The sequence below is a fragment of the Cyanistes caeruleus genome, chromosome 3 (assembly GCF_971803275.1).
Source record: "Cyanistes caeruleus chromosome 3, bCyaCae1.hap1.1, whole genome shotgun sequence".
NCBI lineage: Eukaryota > Metazoa > Chordata > Aves > Passeriformes > Paridae > Cyanistes > Cyanistes caeruleus.
The window spans coordinates 105,846,155-105,863,075 of NC_141703.1; the positions used below are offsets into that span (position 1 = coordinate 105,846,155).

Consider the following 16,921-nt stretch of genomic DNA (forward strand, 5'->3'; position numbering starts at 1 on the left):
ATCTTGGTAAAATTCCTTTTGATTTAAATCCAGATCTATTTCTGCTAGTCTTGCTATAGAGTATATTTGAGAGAGAGGTGTGGAGTTTGCAGAGGTCAGATCCATAGTTAGATGGAATTTTGGGCATGGATCCATATAAATCTTTGTAAGGCTTAACCCTTCCTTTGAGCAGTACTGAGTAAAGGCCTGGTAATCAAAAGCAATTCCCCCTGAATTTCTGGCCACTTGGAACTGAACCACATCTCCATAAACAATTGTGAATTCATTTGAAACTGTATAGGTTAGAATAATCAATGTAAATGGGACCATGGTGTTTAGTAACACACATGCAGCATTTTAGTATGGAATAATTCAAGACAGCACTTGGCAAAGATCTACAGGCCCAATCTAACTAAATTTAACCATGCCAAAGGGGGTCTTTAATGAGATTTGGATGCCACATAACAACTTTTGCCAAAATAATGCTTCATCTACTGGCATTTCATAGAAATCATAACAATTTTCCAAAGATGTAACAAAAAAACTATATATCCTTGTATTCAGCATTCTATTTTTTTCAACTGCTTGATAAAAAAAGAAACCCCCAGGATTTTATTGAGATATCCTTGTATTCTTACTTTATAAGTGGCAGCTATTAATACCAACCCTTTAATACTCCACTCACTTGAACACAATGAAAACCTCTGGGGAGATCATTTAAGAAAATTAATGATATGGAGCTACCACATAAAATTCTGAATATCCTGAACGGGCTTTTGAAAGAGATTTTTGATATATATCAGGCATTACAGTAAAATCTCTTTAGTGAATTAGAATTTTCCATCCTATCACACTGAGAGCCATGCAATGTGTAACAAAAAGGTATTATGCTTGATTTGGTAGCCATGAGGAACTTGTGTCTATCAATCACAGATGGACTGAACAAAACACACACACCAGGCACCTTTGGGGAACATAAAGCTGTGAAATGTAGTTAGAGTGTAGCAGTACAGTTAATTTCTACTATTTTAGTATTACAATCCCAGGCTGTCTTTAGACAGTCATTCCTTAAAGGAAATTTAATTGTTTCAAATCCCTTATGATTCTTGCCTGTATGTGGAAAGATGCATTGAAAATAAAAACAATTTCAGAATGGCACAAAGCTACTGTTCACTGCTTTTATTCTGTGGCACTATTCTTGGCTTCTTAGTTGAATATTTTATTATTTAACTATTTAGTTTCTCTACCAGAAGAGGGACTTGTGTTGCCCATAATTTAAATTAGAAAGAGCACACATAAGAAATAATTCTTAGATTATATAAACATGAAGCCATGCTGGCCTAATTTTTTGCATCCTTGGGTTTTGCTAAAGGACCTTTCAATGCTAAAACACTGAAAGATCAGCTTCAGAGGAACTATTTTAAAGAATATATATGTGGTAGATCTGTTTATTGCATTTAAAATCAAGACAAATAAAATCTTCATATTTTATTTACTAAATTATATCAAATTGAGTTAATGTTTTTCATATATATATTTATATGTTTATAAATTGTACTTTACTCTTACATTTAAAAACCTTGATAATGAAATGTATAAATTGTTATAATCTTAACGTCATGGATAACATACTTTTTCTTCACTCAGTTTATTTTCTGAATGTTCTTTATCAAGGAATTCATTGATTTGGAAAGGAAAATAAGGTGTGTTATTGTTTTCATTTAGTAGCTAATATGATAAATTAATAGATTCCATTTTAAAGAAAATGCATCTGCTGTTGAGATTTTTTTTCCATTTCTGTCTCTTGAAAGTAAAGTTTATTGTGCTAATGGTAGCATATTTTATGTGTGTCTATTAATCTAATATCCTTGCACAGGTAAAGGAGTATATCTGTTTAAAAAAAATAAAAAATAGAGAAGATCTACTACTAGATGACTCAGACTAAGATTTCATTTCCAAAAAGAAGGTGATCTTTTCTAATTCCCTGGAAAACTATTTAAATGAGGTCTTGTTAGCCTCAGTGATTGGTGCTCAAGGTGTGCTGCTAGGTTTACTAACTTTTTGATGAAATCCCTGGAGGTCCCTGACCTAGTTCTTCTGTGCTGACCATCTAAAATATGTTCTGATGCTTGCTGTTGTTAAGGTAGTCCCAGCACAAGTATAATTAGTGAGCCTTAAGCTATTTAGAGCTTGAAAAGACAAGAAACCATTCATATGGTAACTCGCACCCTTGGTGTCTCTCCAAATGGAATCAACAGTCATCAGGCAACCCTGGGAGATTTTAGCATACCTTGTAAGATTAATTTCCTACTTAACTGTCTCTTAAAAAAATATTGACGTTTATAAACACAAAATATTATCTAGATAAAGCAGAGTTAGATGTTCTTAATAATGGTGCAAAGAGAGGACATGAGAATAGCAATTGTTGGCATTTCTTCAAAAGCAATTGTTATTTAACTCTGTTGGGAGCAAAAGATATTCAAATACCACGCAGGTATGTGAATTTTGGTAGGTTTTATGTATGTTGGAAAGAAGTAGTCATCTCCAGCTAGATAAAAATGAAGTCCCTCAGGGCTTTGTTTTGAGCAATGTCACTGAATGTTTTAGAATATTCAAGTCAAATTATGGCTTGTGTGTCAGCTTGATTTATAAAAACAGTCATAGAACGGTTTGGGTTTGAAGGCACTTTAAAGATCAGCATCATAAAATCCAATCCCATGACATGGGCAGGGACACCTTCCACTATACCAGGCTGCTCAAAAACCCCCTCCAACCTGCCCTTGAGCACTTCCAGGGATGGGGCATCCACAATTCCTGCTTATTATAGACCAGTGTGTTCTGAAAACATATATAAAGAAACCTGTAAATCAGACAGGTACATACAGTATTTGTCATGCCATGAGTCTTAGTAGCTTCTCTAATTGCACTTCTATGAAATACAAAAAAAAAGTATGGAAAACTTTCAAACTATTCCAGTCCTCTACAGTTTCAGCCCCACACTCTTGTTTTCCTTGGTTTTCTTGGTTTCCTTGGAACTAAGAAGCCAAACTCACTGCCTCAGAAGGAAATGCTGACTAAATAATTTGTAAGGAGTTCATTTGCAAGGAAAACACCAGCTAATCGCTCAAGCTCTTCTCCACTTCTGCTCCATTACAGTAGAAGATGCAAGTGGCCAGTGGGTTTTTGCAGTGCTTCACTCTCTGATTTCTGTGTAAGACAAAAATAAATATAAGATTCCATTTATATGGAATATTTCACTTTATTCTGAGCTGCAGGTTATTTTACAAGAGGCTGGGCATAATCCCAATAATTGTCCTGACAATTTGAGTGCTCTAATACAGCTCTGAATGTTTGTTATCCCTACTGGAAAAGACATATAAATAAGCAAACTAAAAACTCCCTACCTCACAGGACAGGGCTTTCCACTGTCATGGTAAAAAAATAAAGAAACTACATTTGAGAAGCTGCTAGAGGACTTAGGGCCTTTTGTTGTTCTAGTTGGACTCATTCTCTTAAGTCAGTTTTAAGTAATTTTATTTTTTTTTTTGAAAAATCTTCCCATGGATGGTATTTACAGAATCCACTGCTTGCAGAAATAATTCAGCTGTAGATCTACCATGAACAGATGTGCTATGGCTAGAGGGAAATTAATTTAAGCAACAAGAGGTTGTAGTGAATCATAATTTCTCACTATATTCGGTTCAAGCTGTGTCCTGACGGATGTACAACACTTCCTAGCGCTGTGTGCTCTGGCAGCAGCAGTGCAGAGCATATCACAGGGACACTGTTTTGGGAATGCTAACTCAGCCTTTTCAAACTGCAGCCCTTTGATGCACTTGTCTGCCTAAATACAGCCGCCCTGCTTTGATCAGGCTGCCAAAATAACTGTGTCGTGACTCTTTTTCTTTATCTCGGTTCAGCTTCTGGACAGCAGATTTTTAAGAGCATCTGCAGCTACAAAAAGACCTTAACCTTAATACAAGGCCATTTCCCAACAAAATAAGTAGGAAATTCATAAAAAGGCCATATGGGTATTACAAAAGATTTAATTATTCAGATTTGAGAACTAGATCCGTTCACTCTTCAGAGAACTTTTATAGACCCAGACAAGAAGGAGATCTCAACAGGTATCTTCTTTCTAAGTATTATATTTACAGTCACGTGGGTTTAAAATAGAAATGAGTAATTTATCCTCTCTATTCTGTTCTCCTCTCAGACCCTACTCACTTGGTATTTGTAGCTGCCTTGCTTTGGATCGATATTCAGCATGTAGGTAAGCACAGAAACACAGAGACAAGCTATCCTGAAGCACTTGTGTGTATACAGGTGGATAAGCCTGCAACTGACATATTGAATTTATGTATAAATTAATTAGTTTATAAAGCACATGAACTATAGAGGCATATTCTTACACATTAGCATGGCAAAAGCACATCCCTCTCAATAACAGGGCTCGACAACTCATCCTTGTGTCCCTGGAAGAAAGAGCAAACAGCTGCTAATTTTGGTGATGTTTTCCATCTTTTTCTGGAAAGAAAATGCCTCTGCATTCTGGACTTTATGGACAGACAAACAATCTTGCTCTTCCTCACATCTTATAAGTTTTAGTTTTTCAAGGAGCATTTTCAGCCATGAAAATAGTTATTTCCAGGTAGGTTAAAATCTACAAAGCTTCCTTTTTGTGGAAGTTTTTTACATTATAGGATCACAGACTGCTTGAGCTTGGTAGGGACCTGCAGAGCTGATCTTGTTCAGTCCCTCTTCTAAAGCAGGGCCACCTCTAGCTGGGTGCCCAGGACCATGCCCAAGTGGCTTGGTTGATTATCTACCAGGATGGAAATTCCACAGCCTCTCTGGGAAACCTCTGCCAGGACTCAGCCATGCTCACATGAAAAAGTGAAAAATCAAAACACTGAGTTTAATGAGAATTTCATTTTTTCTCCCAAACCTTCAGTTTTGCAAAGCCCTCCAAATACATGAGTGTGTATCAAATGCTGAGTGTGATGTCTGCATCTGCTCTCTTTTAAAATTTCATTTGCTTTTTACAGAGGGTTTATTTAATTATTTGTTGCATAATATCAGGTTTTTGTTTTTTTTTTTTATCTTGTTCTGGATATAATTTTATTAATTCTTAACAAAGACAAAAACAGAAGTACTTATATGTATGCATCTAAATTTTGCATAAAATATCCAGTCAACTTATGGGTGATACTGTGTGCTCAAGAACTGAAAATCATTTGAGTGCTAATTGTACAACAGTGACCACAGTATTCCCACAGATTTCTACAGTATATTTCAGAGATAAATTTCCTACTTGATCCATCCATAATGGTCTGGATGTTGTAATTAAACAGCTGAAATTTCAAAGGAAAAATAACCCTGAAGCAATTTTCAGCCCCCTGTGATGTACTTGCTGTCCATTAAAAATGGTCTATAAACTCTGCAATACTTGAACACTGCACAGTAGTTTTTCCAAGTGAAACAGGCATCTTCTTTCCCACCAGACTTTTATGCTAAATTTGCCTTTTGAGGTTTTGGAAGAAATCCAGAACACTAACTTTGTAATCACTTGATCAATAAGTTCCTTTTACCTTCTTTTTTCTTTATCTTGAGCTTCCTGTCAAAGCTTATAGTTTCCATTGATGGAAAGACTGCAATAACATCCACTTGTTTTTAATCAAAAAATAATCTACATATGAAATGATGAAAGGCCTCATTACACACCAGAGCACTAGTAAACTACCTTGCTGAAATGGAAGAAATTATACTTTTTTATCAAAAGTTTAAATCTACTGAAAAGTGAACTGGTGTCCCTTGGGCAGTACTTACTCCTAACAGAAAAAGCAAAATTTTATATTTGTTTTTGCAGTACTCCAGAAACAAGACAGAGAAATTTGTTCTGCTGAAGATTAGATGGAAATAAATACAGAATAATGGTTTTTCAGTGCTTTTTTTGAGTGGTTAAGTTATGAATGTATGAGTGGCCTGGTTACTCTATTCCAAGTTTAACCAAAATGCAACCCTTTTCCTGATGGTTATTCAGAAACAAACCATGGAATCAAGGAAATAAAATTAAAGAAAAGGGAAGGAGGATGAAGCAACTGGATTTTATTACCTCACAAGGGCCATCTGATGGGAAGAAAAGGAAGAGTCTAAGCAGAGGCAGAGAATCTAATAAAAAACACCAGTGGTTTGGGAGAGATTATTTCAAAGTATTCCCAGTTAAAAAAAAAAAAACCAAAACAACAGGGTTCTGCCTGTGTTTAGGAGTGAAAAATAACCTGGCATTTTCTGCAATAAGGAAAGCACCAGTGAATTTTAGTAGTAGTTTTTTCACTGCCTTTTAGGAAGTATTAGACAAAAGCCCTATAAATAATATGTTCTCCAGTAAATTGTAACACAGAAAAACATCTCCCTCCTTATACAAGGGTCACTGAAAATCAATACAGTTCGTTCTAAAAAGCTCTCTACAATGTTTTAACACTAGTAGGTGGTGGTTCAACTTGTTACGGTTTATGGATAAGCAGCACACAAGAATCACATATACACACAAAGCACTGAAAAGAAATGGCTGGCAGCACTTCCAGAGGGGTCTGACAGAAATATCCATGGCTCTTCTCATAGATGTTAAGGTAGTAACTCTGGGAAAAGAGCTGCAGTTAAAAACTGTGCGTGCAGAGATCAGTTTTGATGGGAAATCCTAAATCCTAAATCAATATACTATCTGTGTTTTCAGACTCCCATGTCTAACTGGGTTCAGCACCGTCTCCCACAAAATTCCTGTATCCAGCCAAGGATGTAAATATCTGGGTGGGTGAATCCCCAGATGAGCAAAAACTTGGTGATACACTGCCTCAAAAGTTAATGGTGGGTGGGCTGCAGCCTACCTGTAAGGAAAGAGGGACCTCCATGTCTGTCTGTCCTGGGACATGGCCTGCTTAAGGTCCTCATGGGTCACCTGGAGGAGGGGAGAGAAGGCACTTCTCTCATGCTGACAGGCAAAACCAAGCTGGGGGAGCCAGTGCACATGTCCAACAGCAGGGCTGCCACCTGCAGGGAGCCAGGCTGGAGGAAGGGCCCCACAGGAGCCTAATGACATTTAACAAGGACAGATGCAAAGTCCTGCTGTAGAAAGGAGGCAGGAAGGAGCCCTTGCATCCATACAGGCTGGGAAGCAGCTCTGCTGGGAGGGCACTGGGGCTCTGGGCCAGCAGCAAGCTCAGCCTTTAGTGGCCTCCCAGTAAAGTCACTGGCAAACTGGGCTGAGCTCAACAGAGGGCCAAGCAGGACACTCAGGGCTGGAGCACTTGCTGGGAGGCTGAGGAGCCAGGGCTTGTTCAGCCTGGGGAAGAGGCAATCACAGGGGGACTGAAGAGCCACAGTGCAGCCTCCCTGCCCCTACTGACAGATGGAGACATGCTCCTCACAGTGGTCTGTGCCAGGGAGACAGACAACAGGCATAAGCCAAAGCAAGAGAGGTTCAGACTGAACAGGAGAATAATTTTTTTTTCCCTATGAGGACAGGCAGCCAGTGGAGGCTGCCCAAGGAGGCTGTGCCAGCTCTGTCCTTGGAAGTTTTCCAGACCTAACTGGGTGAAGCCCTGACCAGACTCATACCTGACACTGCTTATTTAGCAGGTTGGACTTGAGTCCTCCAATCGTTGCTTGCAACTTGAATTAGCCTGGACATCCACGATCCTATATTGTAATTATTATGATAAATATCCAACAATGCTAATATCTAAATTATAGAAAATGCATTTCAACATTTTTCTTTTCCTGTACTACCCATGAAAGTGCATTATTTTAGACACAATAAATTCATGTTCTCATCTTTGCAGGGCATTTCACTGCTATGCATTTAATGTAATCATCTGCATTACTAACTTCCTGCTTCTTTAAATAAAACAATTTGCCTGGTTAAAATCAAAGACTAACTTGTTTAACACCCTGATGAAGATGGGGAATGATGTCCTCTTACCTTGCTCATCCTGTGATAATTCATACTCTTTTGACCTAGTGGCAGAAATTTGCACTTCAGAACATCTTCACAAATTGCTTTGCATACTTAATTCACTGAACTGACAGCAGTGTCTGAGGGTAATTTGCTCTGTCTTTGCTCTTGCTAGGAGGCCCTCAGCAGAAAGCCTCTCATCAACTCCAGGGGTTCCTGTCTGTGACAGCCCAAATGGAAAAGAGAAACTATAATATGCTGTGAATGCATTTTATTTTGATTTTACTTGTCTTATAATTAATTAGGAACACATGAACTCAAGATTAAAATGCTCATCCTGGGAAATTAAATTGAGCATGCACAGCCTCTCATAGTCTATCACAAATTTAAGTATTTGGAAAGGAGATTTCAAACTTCTGGCTGAGAGTTGCTCTAGAATCTGCTCCTGTATCACCTCCTAATTTCTATCCTAAATTAACTAAAGCCCATTTTTTAACTGCTTCATCTTTTGTAAAGGGGTAACATGGATAAAAGCTTAGAATCCCCTACTATAAAAGCCCAGATTCTGAGTACTGTTTGAAGATATGCTATTCATCAACAACTGGATTTATCCAAGTTGAAAAATAAAAAAAATATGCTCTTTTCCCTATTTGTACTCTAAAATCATAAGGCTGGCAATAACTGCAGTCACATCTCCCTTTCATTAAGGCCTCCATTAAAATAAACTTTCTATTCCCTAACTATTTTAATAGCTCTTTTCTGCACCTTCTCAGGCTCAATTAATCCTTCTGAGATATGGTGGTTTAGAAAAATTCTTAGCACCCCAACTATACAGAGGCATTTACTGCTGCTGAAGTCAGTACCAGTCAAATTCTTCACACAATATTTTGGCTCTCAGTGTCTGAGAAACATAGAACATTGCCATGATTTAATAAAAGCTCTGCCTTGAAGTAAAACACAATATTCAGAGGAGGTCTATTAACTTTTTCATCAAAATTGGCAGTGTAAGATTTATGTAAGTGGGAGCACTTTTGCTCCAATATTGCTAATATGAGCTTTGATTAAATTATTATTGCATTGATATCAGTGTTGCCTGCCCTCATTGACAGGCAATCCTATTGATTTGTGTTAAATTTACATCTATATTTTAATACATATTAAAACAAATCCTCAGTATCTGTGTCAGAAGACTGCCAGCAAAGAGAAGGATAAAACTGAAAAGACTTTTCTGACAGTTTAGATTGACATGGGGAACAGAGAGCTTTGCTGATAGACAAGAGCAGGGGATTTTTTTCCTTTTTTTTTTTAAATAGGCATAACAGTACCCATCTGCTCCTGGATTTAGAGTGCAGATGTACTCTAAGAAGTAACTTACTGGAAAATTGGTATCCTGGGTCTTTCTGTTCATTCTCCAGTGACTCAAGAGCACACTTGCTCAGTTAGTAAGTTTTAAAGAGAAAGACTGGGAAAAGGGTTTTAACTGCAAGCTTTGTTCATATCCTGAGATGTAAATGTCCAGCTGAAGTCTACTGTGTATTGCCACTAGAAAAAAGGATTCTGTAACTGCAAAAAAAATTTAAAACATAAAAATTTAAAATTAAAATTTTAAATTAAAATTAAAAATTAAAATTAAAAATTAAAAATTAATGTTGCTGCTTTTTGATCTAGTGGTTCATTCAGCCCTGTTAGATGTCTGCTGGGTCTGCAGTGCAAACAAGTGTTTGTTTTTCTCTACAGGTGGTTGCCACAATGAACGCAGTGCAATATGACACGTGCCAGTAGCTCACGTGGAATTCGTGCATGCAAATAAGATTTTGTTTTGCTCAGACATTGCTAGCTACCTGCTTCCCATCTGAAATTACAGCCTCATCCAAATCAAAAGTATCCACACTCTGCAACCTACACCTTTGTCCATCACTTTTTGCAACCCATTAGCCAAACTGCTTTTGCTGTGTGTTTTTTTCCTCTGTACTGATCTTGCTTTCTAACTTACACAAAATATGATAATTTAGAAGGAATGTCTAATAGAAAATATTTCTTTCCAACATTTTTATTTCCAATCCTGTTGCATATCACAGGTTTTTCTCCTCTCCCCTCTTCCTCTCAGCCACAAAATCTGTATGTACATTTACTACCTCTACTAATCTTAAAAAAAAGTGAAACATACTCCCATTTCTCACAGGGTATTATAATGTAGATTTCCACCTTTGATGTCAAAGAAATGATTTTTTGAACATGTTTTCTGAACTACCACTTTTCAAAACAAGCATGCTATAATACATAGCTTAACCTATGCAAAATAACTGGACTAGAGGAAGAAAAGTCTCAGACATGGCCATGAAATGAAGAGAAATTTCCTTTTTATTTCTTAAAATGCTCTCCAAGGCCTACCTGTTGTGTTTCACGTGGGACAAGCAATGATCCACTAAGAACAAATCTCCTGATGACATAACAAAGTAGTAAAGAAAAAGGCAACGTGAGGAAAAAAGTAATCTTTTGTTATACAAAAGAATACCACCACAATATTTTCATGATTAAAATCAGGGGCAGGGGAAATTGATTTCAGGTCTCAGTTGGGAACCAGAAGATTTCTTTGCATACTGGAAGAGTTGTCTGAGAAAACCAGGAATAAAAAAGTATTTGGAAATATCCTTTTACAAAGCTGTGACTCTACTTAATGGGGAGTGGTGAGATGATCCTTGCTTGCAAATGTTTGACTACATAGTGTTAATTTAACAAGCCATCCTTCTGCTCTCTGTAACACAAGCGATACTCTGTGATCTGTTAAATGATCCCCAATATTTATGTCACAGTTGATTTAACAGGAAATGTGCTACTTCCTGGGATATCCTGCATGCACACACTTCAATAGCACAGCACAATGCAATCTCAGAGATTACTCTGCAGCCATTGATTATATGGAAAATAACTGAGGTCCATGCTTGACACCTACTGCCTTTGCACTATTTTGGGGGAGGAAAAAAGAAGCCTGTGAGCCAACAAGAAATCTTTACTATTCAGGCTGGCACGCCACATGTGATATCTGATGTGGAAATATTAATTACTGTAGTCTTTTCTTGAAAATCTGCTCTAACAGTAAATATTAAACAGAGAAATATGTTTAGTAGCTTTGGTCCTATATTCTTCAGGTTTCCCTGCTCCCTGCTGCAGAGTTGTGGCTCTCAAAGCTTCTCCAGGACTATGTGATTTCACTCAACACATCATCTGCTCCATTTAGTGAGTAAATACAAGCCCTTCTCTTGGAAATCCCAATATTTTTAAAAACATTTCCTTCTATGACCTTTTTTCCTAAATCTTCCATCCCCTGAGTTCTTCCAGTGTCTTATTCAGGTGATTTTCCATATTCCTCCTCTAAACAATAGCTTGGTCTGACATCTCCCCAGCCTAAAGCTGACAAAGAACTAAATTCCTACTTGCATCTTCCATTCCTCTGTCTTCCTTCGGTGATCAAATTAAATTTCATCATATTCTCCCACTCCTATCACCTGGTTTTCCTTTCTGAGCTTAAATCCAAGCTGATGGGGATGTGAAATTACTTGCAATCATTTTTAAGTATCTACATTGGTGCCAGTCATCTGAAGTTCCCTTAAAGTCTGTACAAAGAGAAGCAAGTGTGCTCATGCAGCGTTTCAGAAAGATTTGGGTGTCTTCCTTAGGACAAATTAAATACAGTACCAAGCATCTAACTCATATTCTTTTATCCTATTGAATCTCACTGTGATTTAGCCTGTTCTTTATGCATGTGGTTTGAACAGCTATTTAGATTTTTGCTGTTACACATCTTCACTGTGCAGTTATTTCCCAATCTGGCCTTGACACTGTGGAACTGATCTGTTATGAGGATGCAGACCAGGTAATCTTCTAGCCTCATCTCTTTAAACTGACAGAGATACAGTTAAAAGTTCTTAACGTTTTAAAACCAAATTCTTTGCTGAATCAATCCAGCTACATCTAGCATCTATGCTGCCTATGGGGTCACATCAGATTTTAGAGGTTTTTTCATTCTTTAGTGCTTATCTGGTATTAAATATGCAAGAAAAAAAAAACCTTCCTTTAAACTCCTTCAGGATACTCAGTGGCTGAACTTTTCTTGATTCTGTGGTTTATTCAGCCCCTACCTATGCACATTACAAATGCTTTTTGAAAGTGATTGTCTTTAATATCGATGCATATTAAGCTTCTCCAGTAGTGTCTACAGTTAATAACTATTAATAATTGTTTTGATTATAAAACCCTGATGATCTATAAAAAGTGTAACATCTACTGGATGTCACTTTGCCCTAATGATTACAAAAAAATCTAGAGTTCACCTCCTATAACATACTGAGAATAGTGAGAAATAGAAGTTCATAATTTCCTTGTTGTAATAACCTTGAAATGTATTAGCAACTTCAAAATTATCTGAAACATTTTGGGTTATTATCTTCTCTTGTCCTCCCTGAAATTGATGTGTTTACTCTTTGGAATGAGCTTACTTCTCAACTCAAGTGCTCACATCCACAGTGGAGACAACAAAACCTAAATGGACAGGAAAATATCTCCAGATTTAGGAGAATAAATAATAGTGATAAAGGCAGCTTTAGGAGAACACACTGGAACCCTCCCTATGAGTTGTGTACATTCACTTAAAAACAGTACAAAACAACTGCATGTATTCACCATGAAAAACATCTAGGGAAAGGAAGAGATGTAGAAAAAGGTTATAATCTTTAATCCTGAAACTTCCCATACAAGCAAATGCTTTGCTTCTATACCTTGCAGCTAAATTTATGTGGAATGGGAGGAAGATGCACCCTGCAGATGTGTCAGTGCTCTCAGTATGAGCAGCAAAGTACAGTCCTATGGTATGACAGCAGTTATCAGCTTGAATGGGTTTTGTCCATTCAGGCCCCACCTGAAGATAGATACACAACTGAAAAATAAACTGCTCTTTATTTCACCCCTGGGTACAGGCATCATGAACTTAATCCAAGAGATTTCAGGAAAGAGTCAGAGAATTTTCAGTACAAAAATGCTTCTGGAATGGTTTTCCTTTTGGAGAAAAAAATTTTAAAGGTAAGAGGGAACAAAAATTATCTAAGGATACTTCTGTAAAATATGTATATTCCATATTAGGCCCATATAAATTGGCCCACAGCTAGGATGAAAAAAAGAATAAAAAAGGCAACTTTACCTATAAGGTTGGATTCCAATGAATGTTATTTTTTAAACCTCTTACTGCTTACTACAGAAACCTGTTGGACTAATTTTAATAAATTCCTCGGGGCTTTTCTATATAAACCAAGGTATATACACACAGTGCTACTGATTACTATTACATAATGGAGAAAAAGTACTGGATCATTAAATCTTTAAATGTGAAAAACTTGGTCTTTCCTTCACTTGGTGCTCAGTCAAATAGAGCCACAAAATTTCCAATTAAACAAGACCACTCATCTTCTAGGTGTTAATTTTTGTTCAGCTTGTGTTTGCCTCTAACTTGATCCTGACTTTTGTGCCTGTTTGAAAACCCCCTATTAAAACACAGCCTAGAGTTAAGAAGTGGAGCCTCTGGGGAGCTGCTAGACCAGGGGTTGACTTTGTCAGTGCTCTTGAATGACCCCATTAGTCCCGGAGAGGGAGGTTAAACAGCTGCAACGCCCCGCAGAGGCTTTTCCTGGGATGCGTGTCCAGCTGCTCGTGCGCACCTTGGAACAGGACAAGGATCCTGGGGGGTGGACAGATGCACAAGGGCATCTGTGCTCTGTTTGGGACATTGTTCTAAGCCCCCAGGCTCAGGGTGCAGGTATTGCCTTAAACACTGCCCGATTTGCCTTAAATACTGGAGCAGGACTGCCTGCAGCCCTTGCCCCTCTGCCTGCCATCACCTGCCCAGCGCACTTGTCATGGGAGGGCCTGCATCAAGCCTCCAGCCCCTCTCCAGCGATAAAAATGATGGGGTGTCCCTCTAAATCCTCACCCCTGTTGCTCTTGTGCCTAAGGAGCCTTTTGGGGTGCACACAAGGCCCCTCTCCTGCCTCGTGGGCAGGTGTGAGGCTCTCAGGTGCCTGCAGAGCACCAGCTCCAGACCAGGGATGTGTGAGGAGGCTGGAGAGGAGCCAATTGCTCATCTCCAGATAAAACTAAGCCAGTTTATTATTAAAAGGGTCTGGCTCGCTGTTCCAGGTAAGTTAGTGGCTGTTTAAACACAAAAACCAGGGATCATGATTGCCATCCTTGATTTCTGAAAGCAGAGGTCAAGCTATATTTTGTCAATATGACGATCCCACGTGCATCAAAAATTACATGTGGCAAACATGGGGCATGCAAGGGGAAGAATTTTGAACAAAATTAATAGGTATATTCAGAATGTAGAAAAGTCTAAATAATCCACATGCAGCAGGATTCATGTGATGTTTTCCTAAAAAGACATCTATCTTGATTGAGGGGAAATTTGTATTGCTTTACTTTTTTTTTTATCTTAAAAAAAAAAAAATTAAACTGAAATAAAATTATGTGTCAAGGTTTAAAACCACATGCAGAGATGATTGTGAGGGGCAGGTGATGAAAGCTACAATCACTGTAAGTGGCATATAACAGGACCTGAAGCTTTATGAATAGACAAGAAATTGCTCTCTCTCTCTTATATACCTGCCTGTCCTTTTCTTGTACCCTGCAAGACTGTCTTAGGAATATCTGAGTCACACTGGACCACCCCTAGTTCATGAAAACCCATGAGTGCAGCCGAGACTGGGCTGTGGTCAGTGACTCCTGGAGCTGTGTAACACTTCAGGCTGCAGAGGGGTTCCAGGATTGGGTTCCTCAGAAATCACTGCTGTATGGTGCTGCTTATTCTGTGGTTTTTCTTATTTGGCCTAGAGACACATTTCTGTAGTTTATGCAAAGCAGAAGTCAATGAAACAAACTCTTCTCCAACCACAGTTTAGTCTCATTTGGGTTTTCTTCCCTGCTGCAATGTATTTTACTTTTGTTTATAACAGAAACAAAGCAAAAAATTCCCCAAATAAACATATGGAAAAATCCCTTTGGTCTTTGGAAAATTTTTTTTTGAGATTATATATTGCCTCATGCACTAATATATACAGTTCAAAGGAAAATAATGGGTGCATTGTCTCAACATGGCAAATTTAAACATTTAAATCATTGACATGTACTGACACACACACAAGGACAGTCATCTCGGTTAGGTAAAAGACACAACACTATTTCCCAACAGCACCAACAAGGTTGAACTTCTGAAGGTGATGGTGAAAGAGAGGCAGCCAGCAAAGATGATTAAAGGAACGTACACAGGTGGCAATGGCAGATGGAAAGCGTCAGAAGGAGGCAGTCAGGAATATTTTGGAAAGGTGCACTCTACCTGTGTAGCCCAGCGAATTGTCGCCGTTATCAGAGGTGGGGAGTGGTGTCCCGCTGTCGTTCCCCCTCTCTAGGTCTTCGGAGTCTGTCGGAAACAACACCAGAGCTGCTGATGGGGTCACAGGACTAACAGTAGTTGCCATTTTGATCACAACACGTCCAGACACAAATAAATCCACACATGACAGCAAGAGCCACAGTGCCAGCGCACGGCACACCTCGTCCTTCCCCTGCCTGCGTGGTGGAGCCCGGAGAGACACGGTGGGGAGCATTGTCCAGGGTCCCCAGAAAGCTGTCCGCTGTCCCACTCTGCCCAGTCCCAGTGTCGCTGTGCAGCCAGCCAGCCACAGTGGCCACCCTGCTAAGCAGCCAGCGCAGGCTGCGGGGAGCATATGGGGACGGGAAGGCAGGGGAGCTGAATGCTAGCATTGCTAATTTTCCACCTTATTGTTAATCAAAGCTATTGACTGTGATCACTCCCCATCATCGCTTCATCTCCTGGCAATTACAGACCCAGGGGACTTCACCTCTTTGTGGGGAGGAGGCGGGGGGCCACTGGGGCTTGGCGAGCAGGGAGGGGGCTGCTCTACCTCTGCTGGGATTTTGGGGCAGGGGAAAGGGATAGAGCCCTCTGTGAAAAGGCAACGCTTTAGCATCCGCGGAGTTAGATGCGTTTTCTGCTAAAACATCCTTGCAAGGAATCCCTCCATTTTAATGTCACGTTGGAAAAGGGGGGAAAAAAACAAAAAAGGAAGGGCAGCTGGTCAGTTAACACAGAAATGAACATGTTTTAAGACCCCAAGATAAATTGCTGATCAAAACACCACAAAACATCAAGAATATAACTCATAATGAGCTAAACAATTTAAAACAAAAAAACAAAACCAAAACCAAAATCTCAGTTGCTCTGAAAACCAAACAGCACAACCCAAAGGAATTTGTTCACCACATCACTGCACCTTTTTACTCTCAGTGTAAAACTGTTTAATAGACTTAAATCCTATTTTAGTTTACTTTTCACAGTGCACTGTCCAACAGATAATACCTGAAAAGAAACATTAGTATTTTGTTCAGAAGAAAACTTCAAGAAGCAAATGTCTTTGCAAAAATAACACTTCCACAACAATAGGCTGTTTTTTTTCCTCTTTTTTCTGTTGACAGGTGTCAGATAATTAATTTATTAATTATTGCAAAGACATGTTTTGCTCTCTCAGACATATTCTGGACTTCTATAATGACTGCGAATAACTGTTCATTTTCAACAAAATCCACACTGCTAAAAATTACTCTGAACTTTCACAAAACACCTAAAGCAACTGTATATGAAACAAAACTAGAAAAAAAAACAAAACAACTTAAGGGGATTTTTATCTGTTTCTGGATGCTTAATTTTGCTAGTTCACTCACTATTATTTTTAAAATGCAATGCCAAACATTCATTTATCCATTTGTTTTCTAAGCAATTTTAGAGACAATATCTTTAAAGATGAAAATCTTTTTAATGAGTTACAAAGGAAAGATATTAAGAAAACCAAAATCCTCAAGACCAACCCACTCAAGGGGACTTATTGGAAAAAAAAAAAAATTCTTTAGAAAAGTCAATTAAAG

At 38.5% G+C, this 16,921-nt stretch overlaps 1 protein-coding gene across 10 annotated transcripts in view; it reads right to left on the reverse strand.

The window, feature by feature from the left end:
• ROBO1 (roundabout guidance receptor 1) overlaps positions 1 to 16,921 on the reverse strand; it is a 686,064-nt gene that overhangs the window by 335,255 nt on the left and 333,888 nt on the right. For 9 of the 10 annotated variants that reach the window (XM_086883538.1, XM_086883540.1, XM_086883546.1 and 6 more), the window contains one exon: positions 15,315 to 15,398. The exons of the other annotated variant lie outside the window; for it this stretch is intronic. In XM_086883538.1, coding sequence (XP_086739664.1) covers positions 15,315 to 15,398 — 84 coding nt within the window. The remainder of the gene's footprint in view (positions 1 to 15,314; positions 15,399 to 16,921) is intronic. 10 annotated transcript variants of the gene reach the window in all.